The 19,402-nt window shown below is 48.7% G+C and overlaps 1 protein-coding gene across 2 annotated transcripts; it reads right to left on the minus strand.

The window, feature by feature from the left end:
- Nucleotides 1-7,545: 7,545 nt before the first annotated feature.
- RLBP1 (retinaldehyde binding protein 1) lies at nucleotides 7,546-19,238 on the minus strand. 2 transcript variants are annotated; one of them, XM_005560464.4, is made up of 9 exons: nucleotides 19,205-19,238; nucleotides 17,423-17,486; nucleotides 16,597-16,708; nucleotides 16,206-16,334; nucleotides 14,760-14,964; nucleotides 12,699-12,877; nucleotides 9,412-9,570; nucleotides 8,368-8,478; nucleotides 7,546-8,110 (listed from the first exon to the last, which is right to left on the minus strand). In XM_005560464.4, exons 3-9 carry the CDS (start codon nucleotides 16,606-16,608, stop codon nucleotides 7,952-7,954), a joined length of 954 nt encoding a protein of 317 aa, XP_005560521.1. In that variant the 5' UTR covers nucleotides 16,609-16,708; nucleotides 17,423-17,486; nucleotides 19,205-19,238; the 3' UTR covers nucleotides 7,546-7,951. The 2 variants fall into 2 exon arrangements, with proteins under 2 accessions (XP_005560521.1, XP_045251903.1); XM_045395968.2 differs by having other exon boundaries at nucleotides 17,364-17,486.
- Between the last annotated feature and the right edge of the window lie 164 nt (nucleotides 19,239-19,402).

Here is a 19,402-nt window from a genome sequence, read left to right on the forward strand (position 1 = left end):
GGCTGGTCTCAAACTTAAGTTCAAACAGTCCTCCCGCCTTGGCCTACCAAAGTGTTGGGATTATAGCTGTGAGCCACCATGCCCAGCCTCAGTGTTTTAATCATTTCTTAAAAGTGAATCATGAAGACAAAATGCAAGGCAAGGTGTAAATGGTGCTTGCCATGTGTGATTTGTAGGCTTTTCCAATAATGTTCTTTGAAAAGACTAGGTGAGGCCGGGTGCGGTGGCTCACGCCTGTAATCCCAGCACTTTGGGAGACCGAGGCAGGTCTGAGGCGAACCTGAGGTCGGGAGTTCAAGACCAGCCTGACCAACATGGAGAAACCCTGTCTCTACTAAAAATACAAAATTAGCTGGGCGTGGTGGCACATGCCTATAATCCCAGCTACTCGGGAGGCTGAGGCAGGAGAATCACTTGAACTCAGGAGGCGGTGGTTGTGGTGAGCCAAGATCGCGCCACTGCACTGCAGCCTGGGCACAAGAGTGAAACTCCCATCTCAAAAAAAAAAAAAAAAAAAAAAAAAAAGACTAAGTGAACATTTCCCAAGTTAAGATTATATTGGGTTGGTTGGGTGCTGGTGGTGGTTTCTTACTTGAATCTGTCTGAACCCAAGCTAAGGTCTCCCAGGACCAAGCACTGGCTCAGCCAGGAGGGTTGTACCAACCCCAAGAGACACTCACAGCTCCCTTCCCTCCTTGGCCACACAAAACCTTTGTCAAGTTAGGCAGGGTGGGGAGTGTTAGCTTTAGAAGTTGTGCATTAACAAGACCTAAAAATGCCCAGTGCCAAATTTCAAACTTCATCCCTCTCTGGTAAGCAAGCTTCCCCTCGATTCATATCCCCCACAAAATAGCCAGACTATTTTGGCCCAAGAAAACCAACTTGCAAAGAATACTACCTATGGAAAGACTACATGGAAGAGATTTCAGGTCCAGGGCATGAGGCCGGTCAGTGCCAGCTGCATGCCAGTGTGGTCAGGCAGGACCAGTAGCACACAGCTGCCCTCTCCTGAGGCAGCCGTACAGCATTTGTGTTCAGTGACACCTCACTCACTGCCCCAGTGATGCTATTTTTTATTTTACCTTTCATTAACAGGCCTCTCTGCTCTAGTCCTATGGGGAGTACTTTCCCTTGGTGAAGATGAAACACCTAACTGGATGGCCCTTCATATGACAGCCTCCCCTCCTCACCTCTCTCTTGGGTATCTTTAGAGGGAGTTCCATGAAAGTGCTGCCCTGTATCGGAGTGGTTGAAAGACATGACAGGCAATTTGGCCTCGGACTGGTGAACCCCTCCCCAAAGGTGCTAAGTTAAACACCTCTCTCCATGTGGCTTTGTGTCACCCACACCTTCCTTTTGATTCATGCTGCCTACCACATTTACCCCAGCATCTCTACTAACGACTGGTTTCCTCTTTTTTTTTTTTTTTTGAGATGGAGTCTTGCTCTGTCCCCCAGGCTGGAGTGCAGTGGCCGGATCTCAGCTCACTGCAAGCTCCGCCTCCCGGGTTTACGCCATTCTCCTGCCTCAGGCTCCCGAGTAGCTGGGACTACAGGCGCCCACCACGGCGCCCGGCTAGTTTTTTGTATTTTTTAGTAGAGACGGAGTTTTACCATGTTAGCCAGGATGGTCTCGATCTCCTGACCTTGTGATCCGCCCGTCTCGGCCTCCCAAAGTGCTGGGATTACAGGCTTGAGCCACCGCGCCCGGCCGGTTTCCTCTTAAAGTCATTTCCTCATCATCTGATGATAGTTGGTGAAATTAACCTGAAATATATGAAATTCTCATTTCATTGTTTCTTCTCCCTTCTCCTACCTGCACCTCTCCCACCCCCAGAAATAAATAAAACAAACATTGGAGACAAAGCATGAGTGGTAACAGAGCCAAAGAGATTTGGAGCCAGAGGTGCTGGGTCAGGGTCCCATCCTCGCCATTTCTAGCTCTTTGATCCTAAGCAGAATTTAACCTCTATTTATTTATTTATTTATTTATTTATTTATTTATTTATTTATTTATTTATTTTCCTATGGGAATAATTATACTAAAAATGCCTACCTCAGGATAATTGAGAGGTTCAGATGATATTTTTCAGAGTGCCGTTGTTACTTTGGACAGTGGTTTTGGCTTTATCTGTTTGGTTGCCACTCATACGTCATCTCCAAGGTAGAAACTACTAGAAAAGTGTCTGACGTGGTCCAGCTCCACACCAAGGTATCTAACTGATGGACTTCGAGGAAAGTGGAGCCCGGCCTGGTTATACTTTCCAAAAACATTCCTGGGCTCAGAAGTGCTGAAGAGCCACGTTGTGTGCACCTTCAAACCCTTATCTTTGTCTCTTCCTTCTTCATATGTGGCCACCTTGAGAAATCAAGGTGTACTACGTGTCCTGCCTACTGGCAAGGCAACTTCCGGGCACAGCCCCACAGCAGAAAAAGTTCTGGGACATTTAGCCTATCAGCTGCGGTCTTCCCACAGGGCTCCTGCAGCCTTCTTCTCTGTTCTCTGCTCACGTGCAAAGTTTGCCTTTAAACCCACAGATATGAATACTTACTAGAGTGGGTTCCTCCATATCCTCACCTCCATATGTCAACATACAGGGTTTAGGCAGTGCACATTTCAGACACCTGCAGGGAGGTAGACAACCACTGTTTTGTAGGCATTGATTGCCTTCTCTCTCTCTCCCTCCCTCTCTCTCTCTCTCTCTCTCTCTCTCTCCTCTCTCAGGGTCTCACTCTGTTGCCCATTTATAGGACAGCAGTAGTGTGATCATGGCTCAGGCAGCTTTGAACTCCCAGACTTGAGATCCTCCTGCCTCAGCCTCTAGTAGCTAAAACTACACTGCATTTGGCTGATTTTTTTTTTATAGGAACAGAGTCTTGCTGTGTTGCTCAGGCTGGTATTGAACTCCTGGCTTCAAGCAATCCTCCTGCCTCAGCCTCCCAAAGTGTTGGGCTTACAGGCGTGAGGCACTGTGCCTGGCCTGATTGGTTGTTTAATGTGCAGTCCCCTGGGGGTCTTGTTAAAAATGCAGATTCTGATGCAGCATGTCTGAGATATGGCCTTGGAGCTTGGGAGCTCTAAGGTCCAGCCCTCCTTGGACCACCCTTTGAATAGTGAGGCTCCAGGAGATCCCACAGGCTTCCAGATCTGACACTTCTGAGCTTCCTAAACTCCAGAGCCAAGCCCCCAACAGAAAGTGGGATCAGAGGCCAGGCATGGTGGCTCACACCTGTAATCCCAGCACTTTGGGAGGCTGAGGAGGATGGATCACCTGAGGTCAGGAGCTCGAGACCAGCCTGGCCAACATGGTGAAACCCCGCCTCTACTAAAAATACAAAAATTGGCCAGGTGTGGTGGCATGCACCTGTAATCCGAGCTACTCGGGAGGCTGAGGCAGGAGAATTGCTTTAAGCTGGGAGGCAGAGGTTGCAGTGAGCCAAGATCACACCACTGCACTCCAGCCTGGGTGACAGAGTGAGACTCCATCTCAAAAAAAAAAAAAAAAAAAGGTAGGATCAGCAGTGGTCCACTTCACCTCTTTCCCTGCTAGCTTGAATTAAGAGAAAGGTATGCTTCTTCCAGTAAGGCTTTGCCATGCCCCCAGGCAGCACTAAACTCCTCCACTTTCCCCTGGGTAAACCCGAGGCAGTGGCCAATCTCATTGAGAGGCTCTCTGAAGCTGGCGCCAGTTTCCTTCCTGAGACCTCCACCCACAGCTGAAATTGCCTCCAGACTCTGCTGTCTGCATTCTCCCAAGGACCAAATTAGCATGGCAGAAATGCATCGCTGCAACCTTCCAACTCTCAAATTACTTTGATGAGGCAGAATCTCTGCCTCATCCCAGATGTCCCCAGAAAGGGTTGGGCGTGGTGGCTCATGCCAGTAATCCCAGCACTTTGGGAGGCTGAGGCGGGAGGATCACCTAAGGTCAGGAGTTTGAGACCAGCCTGACCAACACGGAGAAACCCTGTCTCTACTAAAAATACAAAATTAGCTGGGCATGGTGGCGCATGCCTGTAATCCCAGCTATTTGGGAGACTGAGGCAGGAGAATCGCTTGAACCCAGGAGATGGAGGTTGTGGTAAGCTGAGATCTCACCATTGCACTCCAGCCTGGGCAACAAGAGCAAAACTCCGTCTCAAAAAAAAAAAAAAAAAAAAAAAAAAGAAAAAACAAAAACAAACAAACAAAAAAAACAGATGTCGCCAGAAAGGAAGTTGTTATGGGCACCAAATAGTTGTCATAAAATTCATATTTTGTCGTTCCTCTTCCCATAGCTGGTGGCCTTCAAAAGAGTATTTTATTGTCTCTCTCCAACAATGTGGGGGCCATTTGTAGGAATCACACACATAGGCAGCTGGGATTTTGTGAGGCTGAGCACGTCAGATTTTAACATTGGTGGTCTTCAAATACGTTTTCCCACAAGTGGAACCACCTCGGGCAAGGTCTGGCGCAGCCCACCCAGCTAACCCTCCTACCCAGTTTGTCCCTGGAGGGGCAGTGTCAGGGCACGGCCAGCAGGGGGCAGCGCGAGCACACAGTCAGAGCCGGCTCACGGGATCCCAACCCTGTAGCTTCTTCCTCAGAAAGCCACCGAGTTTTCTTATCAGACGGGGTCCTTGAGCTAAGGCCCAAGCCCTGCTGACCTTAGGGACGACCCCAGCATCCCATTCGGGTTTGAGTAGGAGCTAAGGCTGCCCCAAGAGTCTTCTGCTCAGCATGTGCCTGATTTCATTTATATATTTAGAGCTGCCACAAATTCAGAGTGGGCCTGGGCTGTGTCCAGGAGGGCACCTGGCATCTCGGGGCTGGGGGGAAGATGGGAGTCAGTGGACAGGGATCAACCAGTGTTTCCCTCAGATTTGGGACCCAGGTCTTGAGGAACAATTAGAACTATATCATGAAAATGTAAAAGATACCCATTCTTTTTTTCTTTCTTTCTTTTTTGAGACGGAGTCGCGCTCTGTCACCCAGGCTGGAGTGCAGTGGCACGATCTCAGCTCACTGCAACCTCTGCCTCCCAGGTTCAAGCAATTCTCCTGCCTCACCCTCCCAAGTAGCTGGGATTACAGGTTCCCGCCACCAAGCTCAGCTAATTTTTGTTGTTGTTGTTTTTGTTTGTTTGCTGGTTTTGAGACAGAGTTTCCCTCTGTCGCCCAGGCTGGAGTATAATGGCGTGATCTCGGCTCACTGAAGCCTCCATCTCCTGGGTTCAAGTGATTCTCTTGCCTCAGCCTCCCACGTAGCTGGGATTACAGGTCCCCGCCACCACGCCTGGCTAATTTTTGTATTTTTAGTAGAGATGGGGTTTCACCATGTTGCCCAAGCTGGTCTCAAATCCTGAACTCAAGTGATCTGCCCACCTTGGCCTCCCAAAGTGCTGGGATTACAGGCATGAGCCACCATGCCTGACCAAAAATACCCATTCCTTTTAATTATTTAATTCAGCCTCATCACCACCTCCTTCCATCAACACCTCCACGTGGGTCACCAGTGCCCTCCACCTTGGCAAACGCTAGTCTCTATTCCTTTCTCACAGGACCCCAAAGCACCATTGACAGTTCTCGTACTTGAAATACTTTCTTAGCTCCAGATGTTCCTAAGCGATCTCTCAGGATGAGGCACTTTCTACCAGAGCAGCTTCACTCTTTTAAGTTGGTGTTGTGTTTTGTTTTGTCGATACAGGGTGTCCCTCTGTTGTCCAGGCTGGAGTGCAGTGGCTGGAGTGCATGGCTAACTGCAGCTTCGACTTCCTGGGCTCAGGTGATCCTCCCACCTCAGCCTCCTGAGTAGTGGGGACTACAGACGTGCACCACCATGCCCAACTAATTTGTGTATTTTTTGTAGAGGTGGGTTTCACCATGTTGCCCAGGTTGTTCTCAAACTCCCAAGTTCAAGCCATCCTCCTGCCTCGGCCCCGCAAAGTGCTGAGATTATAGGCATGAGCCACATGCCTGCCCTTTTTAGGTTTAAATATCAAGGTTCCATGTGAGATTTGGTTTGCAAAAAGGAAGCCTCAACTTTTGGGACAAAATCCTCACTGGTTGATCTCCTACCCTTCTGCCCATAATAATTTGCTATGATTCCTCCTCCAGCCTAGGAGTCCTATGTAAATACCATTTTCGTTTTCATGGATTTTATGACCATGGATTGTTGACTGTGAATGTTATAAAGAAGGCAGTTTCTTGGGTAATGAGCATACACTACAAACCCTAGCAGTGAAAGAAAGTATGTAAGGAATAAGCGCATATACCCACACACACATATATATACATTGACATGTACATGAACATGTACACCAGCCTCACTGAAAAGCAAGAAGGAGAACTCTCAGTGGATCAGAGAAATTCCCAAAGGTGTGAAAGCAGACAGGACTGAATTGAATCCATAGTCCAGAAAACGGTTGGAATATCCTGCCCCAAAAGGTAGGTGCAGCACTTAGGGTGCTTCATACCCACAAAGAATGGAGGTGACCCTACAGGCAAGAGCAGACAAGTCTTGGGTTGATTGACTGGGACACCTTGGTGGGAACAACAAGGCCTCACCTACTGCCACTAGCCAGCCAGTGTCTGCTTCCATGTGGGAAAATGAGTGTAGCATCTTAGAAAAAGTATCTGTCAGTGCTTAGGAGACGCATGCCCAGAAGAAGCCAGCACTTCCCCAAGAGGGAACAGCACTCTCAGCAAACGGCATCTAACAGGGATTCTCACCTACAGAAATGAACACACACCCGAAAATCATCAAGCACTTGAGGAAAGCCAACTCCATAGAAGGAAAGCATTTGTATTTGTCAAAATATGCAGATTTGGGCCAGGCATGGTGGCTCACAACTACAATCCCAGCACTTTGAGAGGCTGAGGTAGAAGGATGGCTTGAAGCCAAGAGCTGAAGACTAGCCTGGGCAGTACAGCCAGAGCCTTATCTCTACCAAAAAAAAAAAAATGTAAAAAATTAGTTAGGTGCAGTGGCATGTGCCTGTAGTCCCAGCTACTCAGCAGGCTGAGGCAGGAGGCTTGCCTGAGCCCAGGAGTTTGAGGTTGCAGTGAACTATGATAGCACCACTGCACTCCAGCCTGGGTGACAAGTGAGACCCTGTCTCAAACAAAACAAAACAAAACAAAACAAAAAAACCCCGCAGATTTGGAAAGTGTAAGTTCATCACTGTAAAGTGCTTGAGAGTGAAGACAAAAAGAGAGCTTTAACTCTATAACTTGAGGACTGAGTGAGCTCGGAGAAGATGCCACCTATGAATCTAAGTAGAGCCGTCCATCCAGGCAAGGGGACGGCAGGAGACAGCGTTTGTTGGAGAGACCCCCTCTCCCGGACAGATAGAGGGAACGTGACTGCCACCCTGGAAAGAGGTCCGAGTTCCTGACCATCCCACACACGCAAGACTGTACCTCACCAAGGGGAGCAGGCCACCCCTGAGTGAAGCCACTTCCAGGCCTCCTCCACCCTGGAATTCTGTGTGGAAAGCCCCTCGCCTGCCTAGAGGCCACCAGGACTGCTGTGTTTGCCAAATCATTTGAACATATGTCCTCCCTCTTTTATCTTCTTTTATTGCATTTTTGCTAGGAGTGGGGGATATTTTAACCCAGGCTCCTTGCCTGTTTTCACAGACTCTAAGTCGTAAAACTCTGTTACAAAGGAAATGACTGAGAAAACGAATTAGAGTCTTCGAAATACAACCTCACACAAAAATCACTGTCTTAAAGCTTCAAGGGCAGCTGGAAATATAACTACCCCCAGTTCTTCTTGTTCAAAGGAATTCCCCCTCCTTTATTCCCCATCCCCCACCTTGAGAACAGGGTGACATCTGAGGTCACTCAGGCTTAGGGAGTCTAAGGGGGGACCACAGTCATCTCAAGCAGCCCTTTCCTAGCCTTGGGTCCAGGACAGTTGAGGAGAGGCCCAGGCATTCTAACTACAGTTCAGCTGGCAGGAGATGTTTTCAGAAGGCTGTGTTCTCAGCTTGGGCCCGGGGGCCAAAGAGCTGCTCAGCAACAGCTTTGCCATCATACTTGGGCAGCGTGCCCCCAAAGTCAGAGGGCAGGATGTTCTCATCAATCTCCTGGTAGAAACCAGAGAGGTCCTCCCCGTGGACAAAGACCTGCAGGGAAGCAAGGGAGAGAGAGAGCTGAGCAGGAGGAGGTGCCCTAAGGATGAGGGTTGAGGAAGGAAAGGGGCAGGAGGACAAAGCCCCATCGTGTGCAATCTTTGCCTGGCGACACCCCTCTCCGCAGGTCTCCATATTGGGTGTCAGTGGGATCCACGTAGCTCAGGACCATGGTAGAGTGTGAGGAGGGCTCAGATGGGGCCCCACCCTCGGCCCTCTTGTCTCATTGTCTGGGCGGCCCATGTACTCACCCTCTCAAGCAGCTTGCTCTTCAAGAAGGGCTTGACCACATTGTAGGTCGTGGTGAAGTACCATGGCTGGTGGATGAAGTGGATGGCTTTGAACCGGGCTGGGAAGGAATCCTGCAGTGACAGACAGACATCCCATTCCCCATGGCCCTGATGACCTCTGAGGCTCCCACTCATCCCTGCTGCCTCTCCTCATGGCATAGAACAGACTTGTCCAACATCACAGGGCTGCCCTGGAGAAGGGCCCACTGAAGGTCCTATTTCCAGGCCAGCAACTAGGGATCCCTGGCTTTACTGTGGCCCAGACTGCAGGGAGGAAGCCCCAAGATTCATATGACCCAACCCTCTCCCTGCTGATGCAAATAAAACCAGGAATTAGGTCAAGAAATGAAAGTAGCCTTTCTTGGCCTTTTGGTGAGTTGTTTCAAACCCACTTGCCTGCCGAAGGGACTGCAAACTACTACAAACCACAGGAACACTCTTATCATCCCTCATTGTCCATCAGCCCCTCCCACGACCTCCACCTCCCACCCCTCGTTTCCCAAATACACAGAGCAGATCCAAGATGGCTCTATGAAAGGACTCCTGACATGTCAGCATATATAGGAGTGAATTATCAGAGGGCTAGTGATATCCCTTTCTCGGGGTGAATCCACATTCAAAGAGAGGCAGTGCGACATATGTGGACAGACAACATGGGATTACAGGTCAGAAGATGCAGGTTCAAGTCTGGCCTCTGCCACTTGATTGCTGTGTGACCTTGAGATGTCACTTAAATCTCTGAGCCTTCGTTTCCAGGTTTGAAAAATGAAGCAGGGAAGGAGGGAAAGAATGCTCTCAAGGAGTCAATGGAAAAATGAAAGTGAATACTTGGCAAACTGTCAATCACTATGCAAGTGCTTGTGGTTGGGACTGTGACTGTCACTGCTCTTTATGGCATGAGGTGGTCCAAATTCTCAGGTCCCTGCAAGCACCATGAAAGGAGGCCCAGCCTCTCAGCCTCCCCAGCTGTGGGAGGCTCCTGTGGTATAGAGCTCTAAGCCTCACCTGGAGCATGTCCACCATCTTCCTGAGATCTGAAGTGCGGAGACTAGCAGCCTGCTGCATGGTAAAGCCCTTGAAGTTCTCAATGATGCAGAATCCATTAATTTGAGTTTCCTCATTCTCCAGCAGCTTCTCCAGGATGAAGCAATATGCCTGCAAGATCTTGGGCACAGAGAGAACAGGCTGTAAGACCTAACCCGCAACAATAATTAAGGCTTGAGGTCCTAAGGGGAGAGCTAATTGGTACATTCTTCATTCATCATTGCTGCAGGCTTTGATCTCGGACATTCCACTTCTGCGAATGTATACCAAGAAAATAAGCTTGAATGTCACATCCATGGTTAGAGGCCAGAAGGTTTATCCCAGTACTCTTACAATAGTGCGAACATTGGAGACAACTTAAACGTCCAACAATGGGAACTGGTGAAATTATGGTACATTTGTGCCATGGAATGCTCTGGAACAATTAAAAACAATATAGAAGACTAATAATACAGGAAAATGTGCATGATGTATTATTGTAGAATATAATACCATTATTATAAGAAAAATGTGTGAGCTGGGCATGGTGGCTCACGTCTGTAATCCTAGCACTTTGGGAGGCTGAGGCGGGTGGATCATCTGAGGTCAAGAATTCAAGACCAGCCTGGCCAACATGGTGAAACCCTGTCTCAACTAAAAATACAAAAAAATTAGCTGAGCGTGGTGGCAGGCACCTGTAATCCCAGCTACTTTGGGAGGCTGAGGCAGGAGAATCACTTGAACTTGGGAGGCAGAGGTTGCAGTGAGCCAAGATCACGCCACTGCACTCCAACCTGTGTCAAAACTCTGTTTCAAAAAAAAGAAAAATGTGTGTGCATGTGTGTGTGTATGTGTGTGCATAGACGTATAAAAAGATTGAAAGGATGTCAATAGTAGAGCTCTCTGGGTGGTAGAATTGCAAATGATTTAAATTTGTTTGTAATTTTTTTTTTTTGAGGTGGAGTCTTGCTGTGTTGCCCAGGCTGGAGTGCAGTGGTGCCATCCTGGCTCACTGCAACCTCCGCCTCATGGGTTCAAACGATTCCCCTGCCTCAGTCTCCTGAGTAGCTGGGATTACAAGTGCCTGTCACCACGCCCGGCTAATTTTTATATTTTTAGTAGAGGCAGGGTTTCATCATGTGGGCCAGGCTGGTCTCGAACTCCTGACCTCAGGTAATCCACCTGCCTCAGCCTCCCAAAGTGCTGGGATTACAGGCATGAGCCACTGCGCCCAGCCAATTTTTTGTATTTTCTAAAATGAGTAGATATCACTTATGTAATAAGAAAAAATATATATTTAAGTCTCTTCCGTAAAACACACAGATAAAACGCGCAGGTGTGCGCTTCAGCTCTACAGCCTGTGTCTTATTTAATGGGAAAACACTACAGGCATCCTTACTAAGATCAGGAATTAGATAAGGATTTCACCTTCTCTGCCACCATTTAATTCCATGTTGAACGTACTAACCAATGCAATCAATTTGTTCCAAAAAAAAAAAAAAATCAGGGGCATGAGAAGTGGAAAGGGAAAAGAAAAACTATCTCCTCTACTTACAGATAGTATTATAGTATACTTAGAAAACCCCAGAGAATCCATTATAAAACTAACATAAATTTTAAAAGAGTTCAGTAAAATAGGGGGATATACAATTAAAAAACAAAAACAATAACCTTCATTTATACAAACACTAACCAACTAGAAGATATAATGGAAGAAGGAGCCCCATTTTTAGCAATGACAACAAAATTAATACCTAAGACAAATTTAATGAGAACTGTGCAGGACATTGTGAGGAAAAAATTTTAAAAACTTTTTATTTTTCAGAAACAGAGTCTCTCTCTGTCCCCCCAGCTGAAGTGCAATGGCACAATCATAGCTTATGAAGAAACTTTTAAAACACTCCTGAAAACTCGAAAGTTGACTTGAATAAAACAGAAGGCATCTCACATTTGTAGATAGGACAACTGGCCAAGAATGTGACATTCTGAAAGAAGCCAGTTCTCCCCAAGCTTGTTATTTACGTTTAATATTATCCCCAAAAACATACTCCTACTATTTCTCCTAAAGCTAGACAAATTAATTCTAAATCATAGATCATAGGGGAAAATGAACATGTAGAAGTAGCTAGAAAAGCCCCCCAAAAAGCAAAGCAGTAAGGACAAAACTAGCCCTAACAGATCAAACATGCCACAAAATCCCTATCATCAAAACAGTATGATATTAGAGTATGAATAGATAAAGAGGCCAATGGAACAGAATAGAAAGTCCAGAAAGAGACCAAGTACATATGAAAATATAAAATATGATAAAGATGGCATTTCAAGTCATTGAAAAAAGATGGACTTTTAAATAAATTGTGTTGGCACAACTAGATAGCATTATCTAAAATTAGTTTGGGTTGGGTGCAGTGTCTCGTGCCTGTAATCCCAGTACTTTGGGAGGCCGAGGTGGGCAGATCACTTGAGCTCAGGAGTTCGAGACCAGCCTGGCCAATATGGTGAAACCACGTCTCTACTGAAAATACAAACATTAGCGGGGCATGGTGGCGTGCGCCTGTAATCCCAGCTACTTGGAAGGCTGAGGCGTGAGAATCGCTTGAACCCAGGAGGAGGAGGTTGCAGTGAGCTAAGATCATGCCACTGCACTCCATTCTGGGTGACTACAGCGAGACTCCATCTCAAAAATAAATAAAATAAAATAAGTTTGTAGCAGGTTTTTTTAAAATTAAAGGAATATTTTTCAGGCTCAGTGGCACATGCCAAAGCTCTCCCAAGACAAACCCTAATTCCCTGACTTGGGGCAGCCCCCTTAACGGCTCAGACAAGCAAAATTGTGTACATATATAAGCACAAAGAACTCGGGCTCCTAAATAGACTGGAACCTGTGCTTTCCAGAATCTCTTCCAGCCTGTAGTCCACTAATCCTTGTTCTTTCTGTTGCTATCAGCTTTTAGCATTTGGCAGGGCAGCCCCCAGCTCGTGGCACACAGCTGTTACCCCCGCTTGGCACTTGGCTGGGATACCCAGGAAGAGCCATGTATTATTGACCATCAAGCCCCACCTGCAAAGCTGCTGGGTTTTCCAGCTGCCCTGGCACATCCTAGGACTTCTCTCCCTGCCTGGAAAGGACTTGGTGGCAGGTGGCTGTCCACCTTTCCCCCTCTACAGACCTTGCCTCCTGGGGAACCAGAAATGAGGGCTCAGTAGAGGCCAGGGTTGAAGGAGGGAACCCAACCCATGGGGTGGGAGCCAGGCAAGCCCCCACTAACCTCATCGAAGGTGATTTCTTGACTTTGCCAGTTCTCAATGTTGAAGAGCATGACCACTCGGCCATACTTGTCCCGACTAGAGAGGACACCAGGGTAGCCAGCTTCAATGGTACAGCGGACAGCCTCTGGGGACAGGCTGTCAAAGAGCTCAGGGTACTGCAGCCGGAAATTCACATAGCCTGGAGGAAGGAGAGCAGAGGAAACCCCTCAGGGAGCCATCCCATCCCTACCCCATCCCACCTAGTGGGACTCAAGAGACCTGGCCTCCTGCCTGGCTCTTCCACATGTGTCCTATGTGTGACCAAGCTGGCTACTCAACCTATCTGAGCCCCATGTTGCCTCTCCAAAAAATGGGATCTCGATATTGGCCTATCTATTCTAGATAGTCTAGATAGTGGCCTATCTCACCAAATTGTTGTGGCAATCAAATGATTCAAGGTGTAAACATCATCATAAGCTTGTGCAAACATGAGGCGTAGTCCTAAATATGAGGATAAGCATTACTTGTTATTTTCTTCCCCGTGGGGACAAGGCACAGGGCACAGGATAAGCTGAGTGGTGAGGTGTGCACAGGGCTGGGGAGAAGCTCCCAAGGAGAATCCAAACCCCAAGCAGGACACAGAGCCCTTCCTGATTCCAGCAGCACCTCTACAGTCCACAAACTCCATCCTTACCCATCCTGAGCAGTTCCCCACCTCTGTGGCCTGCACCACCAAACTTGAGCCCCTAGAGGAGCTGGGTACATCTGCCGAGAGACCGCCACATCCACCTACTCACTGCTCTGGAACACTCCGGGCACCTCCCACCCCCTGGCCCTTGTCTTTGCTGTTCCCTCTGCCCCGGCTGCTCTTCCCCACAGATATCTCATTTCCTTTAGGTTTTTCTTCAAAAATTCCCTTTGCACTGGGACTTCCTTGGCCACTTTATCTAAAACTTCAACCCCTCAAGACTTTATATCCACCTCCTTAATTTCTTTCCTTATTCCTTACCATTATTTAACCCTATATAATTTTACTTTATGTATTGGATATATCGTTTCCGCCATTAGAATATAAGTCCCACCAGGGCAGGGAACTCTTGTCTGTTTTGTCTCCACTGCATCCCTTGGCCTAAAACAGTTCTTGGTATAGCATGGCCCTGAATTACCATTTGGAGAAGGAAGAAGTAAGAAAAGGAAAATAATTAGCCTCCAGAGGGTCCGCTCAGACCCCATTTCCCTCCACCAGTGCCCAAGATTTGATTTCCTGAGGGACCCCCTTTTTTTTTTTTTTTTTTTTTGAGATGGAGTTTTGCTCTTGTTGCCCAGGCTGGAGTGCAATGGCACGATCTCAGCTCACCACAACCTCCGCCTCCCAGGTTCAAGTGATTCTCCTGCCTCAGCCTCCCAAGTAGCTGAGATTACAGGCATGCACCACCACGCCTGGCTAGTTTTATATTTTTAGTAGAGGTGGGGTTTCTCCATGTTGGTCAGGCTAGTCTCGAATTCCCGACCTCAGATGATCTGCCCTCCTCGGACTCCCAAAGTGTTGGGATTACAGGCCTGAGCCACCGCACCCCGCCTATGATTTCTTGAGGCATCCTGTCTTCATCCAGCCAGCAGTGCCAGGGCAGTTCTGTCCCCGGGGCTCATTCCCAGGTCTGACACCATCTTCAGTTCCACTGCACATGGGGCTTAGGTAACTGCCTTCAGCGAGGCACTATCCACCTTCCTGCAGCATTCCAGAGCCAAAGCTTAGATTCTCATGGTGGGGTTCTGGAGTGGAAACTCCTCCCCTCGTCAACCAAATGGGGTACCCAAATTTTACTCATTGAATCCCAAGACTGAGAGAGAGTTGAGAGGACTCTGACCTCTAGGAATCTGCTCCTGACACACTTCACTCATTCATTCATTCATTCATTCATTGCCAGAGCTGACCCACTTTACAAGTAAGGATATGGAGGCTCAGAGAAACAGACTTGCCCACAGTATGGAAGCGGGCCTCTTCAGTGCCTGGGTGAGAGTGGATACCATCCTCATGGCCTCCCGTCCTCTCAGGGCCGTCCCTTCAGCGCGGGCCTCACCTCTGAGCAGCTCATAGGCACGGCCCACGTTGAACTTTCGCGCGCGGATGAAGCGCAGGAAGAAGCCGCTGTCCTTCTCTTGCACCCTCTCCGCCACGGCCACGGCCAGCTCCTCCCCCGAGGCCGCCTGCGCCTGCACCATCTCCTGCAGCTCTCGCACTGCCTCCTCCCGGGTCTCCTCTCTCTCATTCAGCTCATCCTTGGCCTGGAACAGGGTGGGGTGTGCATGAAGTTAGACTTAGGTGCGGGTGAGGGGTAGGACACACAGGTGATGAGTCTCCTGCCAAAGCTGAGGGGGCCCAGAGGTCTGCAGCTGCAGCCCTTGCTCTTCTGCCCCAGGGGCAGCATCTGTACTGGCAACACCTGAGATTGTTGTGTGTGGAGAGAATTCGGTCAAACTGTTCACCCTGGATATTTGCAGAATATGGCCAACAGTCTAAATGTTTCAAAAAATGACTGCCTACACTCACTAAGCCTTTGCCTAGCAACCTAAGTCCCTTAAATGCATTGTGTTTTTCAATCTGCCACAGACCATCATGGTTGGCGTTCTTATCCCCATCTCTCAGATGAGCAGACTGAGGCTCATAAAGGTGAAGATATTCTTGCTCAAGGTCACCCAGAGAGAAAGGAGTGGAGCTGGGACTCCTCTTTTCATCACTTCACTCTGCTGCCTCCCAGGCTCCATTGTGATTTTTTCAAAAACACAGCTCTCCAGCAGATGGCAGCCTGCCGCCTGCCCAGAGCCTCACATTCCTCCCCTCTGCTGGGTCAGAACTCCTCCCCGCACCTCAGACAGCTCTCTCCTTGGACAGCATGAGGAGGGAAGGGAAAGGAGGGGGAGTAAAGTGTGAAGGAGCTAATAGCACCTTTCCCTTGAGATGCCCAAGGAAGCAGAGATGGAAGCTGGGAGCCCAGGCTCAGTTCAGTCACTTCTCATCCTCCCCGGCAGCGCTAGGACAGCTCTGTCAGCCTCCACAGAGCACAGTCTGACCATCTCTGAGCTAGTCCGCCAACCGTCTTTCACAGGTACAGAGGGCAAGACCCAGAGATAGAAAGCAATCTGCTTAAGGTCACACAGCAAGCTGAAAGTAGGTCTGGTTCTGGAACTCACGTCTCTTGCCTGTCTAGCAGGGGCAGCATTTGGATGCTTGCTCCCCGGGGCCATTTCCAAACCAATGCTCGTCATATTGAGTCTAGTTTAGAGGGCCCTACTTCCAAGGCTCTGGGCTGTAGTATTGGGTTGGGCTGGCCTGGCTGGGTGTCTGGTCAACCCAGTTGCTGCCATAGCAGTGACCACCAGGAAGGACCCTAGAACAGGCCAGTCTATCAGGTCCAGGATGATCTGGAGTGCCAGGGCTAGACCCTTTCACAGAACAGAGAATGAGGTCATGTTCCCCTCATGTTGCCTCCCTAGGCTGCTCCTCCCCGCACTGTCAGCCACCTCACCTTCTGCAAGGTGTGGCGGGGCAGCTGGCTGCACGGGCCAAAGACAGGTCCATGGTCCTTGGTTGTGAGCTGCTCCAGTTGGGCACGGAGCTCCTGTTCCTCTTCAGGTACCATGCGGAACGTGCCCACCTGGGCAAAGAAAGGAAAAACAGGAACAGCCAACCCCATCAGCCTGAGCCAGCCATGGGAATGGGCCTGTTCAGACATTTAATTTTTTTTCCCAAGGTCATTGTTAAGCCTTCTCCTTTTGTGGGGGTCAGGACCCACACAGAGGTTATAGGAGTGTGTGCCTATATTCCTGGGCAGAGCAGAAGATAGAGAAGTGAGGAGGGAGGGAGAGGGAAGAGAGGGAAGGTGGGTGGAGGGGAGCCCTGGAGGACACGGTACTTACCCCTTCTGACATATTGCCTCTGGAAGACACAGAGTCCTTGGAAAAAGAAGGGATCTGCTTTCTCTGTCCTGGCCTCTCCAGTCAGCCCCTTCCCTAGGATAGGAAGTCAGGGCTGCAGGGGTTAGAAAAACCATTTTGTTATTGTCTCAGAATAGTGGATCTCAAACTTTCAAATGCATCAGAATCACCCAAGGCATTTGTTAGAAATGCAGGTGTCTGGGCCCCAGCTTCCATGATTCTGGCTCTGAAGGTGCAGGCTGGGACCTAGGAACCTGCAATTTAAAACACTTCCTGGTGGCTCTGAGGGAGATGGCTCTTGGGCTACACTTTGGGAAACACTGTTTGGACAAGGCACAGACACAAATAGCTCAGTCCTCAGATGTTACAAGTTGGCCCTGCCAGGAAAAAAAGTCTGGCTCTATTCTCAATGACACGATCACTGCAGGATAAGGCAATCTCTCCTCTCTCCTGTGGCCATCCTTCTCCAGCCCAAAGGGGTCCCTCAGAAACTTCACAGCCTAGTGGATGGCCCTTTCCCCAGTGCATTCGTTCTCAAGATGGGTGATGACCAGTTACGTAAGTACGTAACCATGAAACTGGAAGTGTGTTCTGTGCTTTGTGATGCACTAAGTACTTTCAAATCCACTCTCTCAGACCCAGGGTCATCATTATTATTCCCATTTTACATAGGAGGAAACAGAGGAGGGGAATAAGTGACTTGTCCAAGGTAACACAGCCAAAAAATAGCCAGGGATCAGGACTCAGACCCAAGTTGTGACTTCCTGTCAGCACCAAGAGGCAGCCTGCTATGGCGCAAAAGTCGGACCTGGGTTCAAGTTCTTCTCTTCCACTTGCAGGCTGTGTGATTTAACCTCAGTCTTGGTTGTTCCCTGTAAAGTGGGATGGAAGGGTGATGAGATGTAGTTAAATAATGGACACATAAGTAATGCTTGGTTACCAGAACAGATCCCATTCATGGCCCACATGACAACCTGCTTCCCCAGTGGGTATTTTTGGAGACAGCTCTTCTGTTTCCAGGTTTTCTCTCCTGCCTAAATGTCCTGCCTAAGTGCCTTCAGGAACCTTTCACCATCCTGCTCCTACCTGTGACCAGGTTCCATGGTCAGTTCAATCAGCTAGTCACAATTGGTAAGTGACAGAGCTGGGACTTGAACCTGTGCCTGCCTGACACCAAGTCTTTTTTTGACACCTAGAGCCAAGACATCTGCAGGCAAACTTCCTAGGAGAGCTGGCATCATAGAAACCTTTAAGGTTAGGGAGACCTGGGTTTGAATCAGGCTTTGTCAGTTACAACTTGTGTGACTCTAGCAAGTTATTTAACTTTTCTGGGTCTCAGTTTCCTCATCTGCAAAGTGAGGATAATAACAGTACCTACCAAAAAGAACTGTCATGAAAACCATATAATTTCTGCAATGCTCCTGGCACAGTGTCCTGTTCTAAAACATAGTTCCCCTTCTCTTTCTTAGCTACATATTGATCATTACCCTAACTTGCACAAAGAGACTTGGAGGACCCCCAAAGAGTATCTGAGGGTCCCCCATTTCCTGCTCCTTCCACTCCACAGCCCCAGCAAGCACAGGGAAGTTCTGGGGGCCATAATCCACCCACAGGAACCAAATCTAAGCCATCTTTCTGGCTGGTAGATGTCCAGATAAGTGGGCACAGAGATAGACAAACTGAAATGCTGCTGTGCTATCAGTTGGGTTTTGCTGGAACAGGAATGGAAATGGAGAGGCTGACAGAACTGCCCTGGGGAGCCCAGACAAAAGGGACAGTGACTGGACACCCCCAGCCAGTTGTGCAGACCATCAGAACGAGATCCGAGATCTTAGGAATACAGGGTTCAAGTCCGTCCAGGAACTCTTTTCTAAATATGCCCAAGCTGTTAACTTTGAGTTTTAAAAATACTGATTTACAAGCTGTACACAATGAAAAAATGCTTATCCCTCGCACCGTGCCAGTGCTGTTCCCTGCCATCTCAGGTTGCCAATGAAAATACAGAATGCCCAGTTAAATGTGAACTTTTTGTTGTTGTTGTTTGTTTGTTTGTTTGTTTGTTTTTCTGAGATAGAGTTTCGCTCTTGTTGCCCAGGCTGGAATGCAATGGTGCGATCTCAGCTCACTGCAACCTCTGCCTCCCAGGTTCAAGCGATTCTCCTGCCTTAGCCTCCTGAGTAGCTGGAACTACAGGTGCCCACCACCATGCCTAGCTAATTTTTTGTATTTTTAGCAGAGACAGCGTTTCTCCATGTTGGCCAGGCTGGTCTTGAACTCCTGATCTCAGGTGTTCTGCCTGCCTTGGCCTCCCAAAGTGCTGGGATTACAGGCGTGAGCCACTGCACCTGGCCTACATGTGAACTTTTTAAATACTAAAAATGTATTTGCTGTTCATCTGAAATTCACATTTAACTGGGTGTCCCGTATTTTTATTTGCTAAATCTGCCATCAAATTGGTCTGGCTCAACCTGAAGAATGGCCAGGTGGTTTCGGTTTTACAGGCAGCTTGGGATGTGGTCTCCCTGCTCCCCTGAGTCCTCACCCCAGTCCTGGGCTCCCTGGCCCAGGCAGGCCCCAGGTATTGACTTACCTGCCAGGTCGGCAGCTCCTCCTTGGGGCCACCTGGTACCTGAATGTCCTGGAGCTCTAGAGGTTGCCTCTGCTGGAGGCGTGGTCCAGTCAGCAGGTTGGGATTAGTGTGTCATGAGGAACTTCTCACCGCCCACAGTTTCCGTTAAATCGGGCTCACAGGAGGCCCAGAGTGGGGCAAAGGAAGACCCGGAGAGAG

The sequence above is a fragment of the Macaca fascicularis genome, chromosome 7 (assembly GCF_037993035.2).
Source record: "Macaca fascicularis isolate 582-1 chromosome 7, T2T-MFA8v1.1".
Classification (NCBI taxonomy): domain Eukaryota; kingdom Metazoa; phylum Chordata; class Mammalia; order Primates; family Cercopithecidae; genus Macaca; species Macaca fascicularis.

Bases quoted from the DNA above. Each gene is read 5' to 3' on its own strand.
- RLBP1 (XM_005560464.4), bottom strand. The intron at 8,479-9,411 runs GTGAGGCTTAGA...CTGTCACTGCAG, and splicing joins AGATGGTGGACATGCTCCAG to GATTCCTTCCCAGCCCGGTT. The intron at 8,111-8,367 runs GTGAGTACATGG...GCTTCCCTGCAG, and splicing joins AGAGCAAGCTGCTTGAGAGG to GTCTTTGTCCACGGGGAGGA.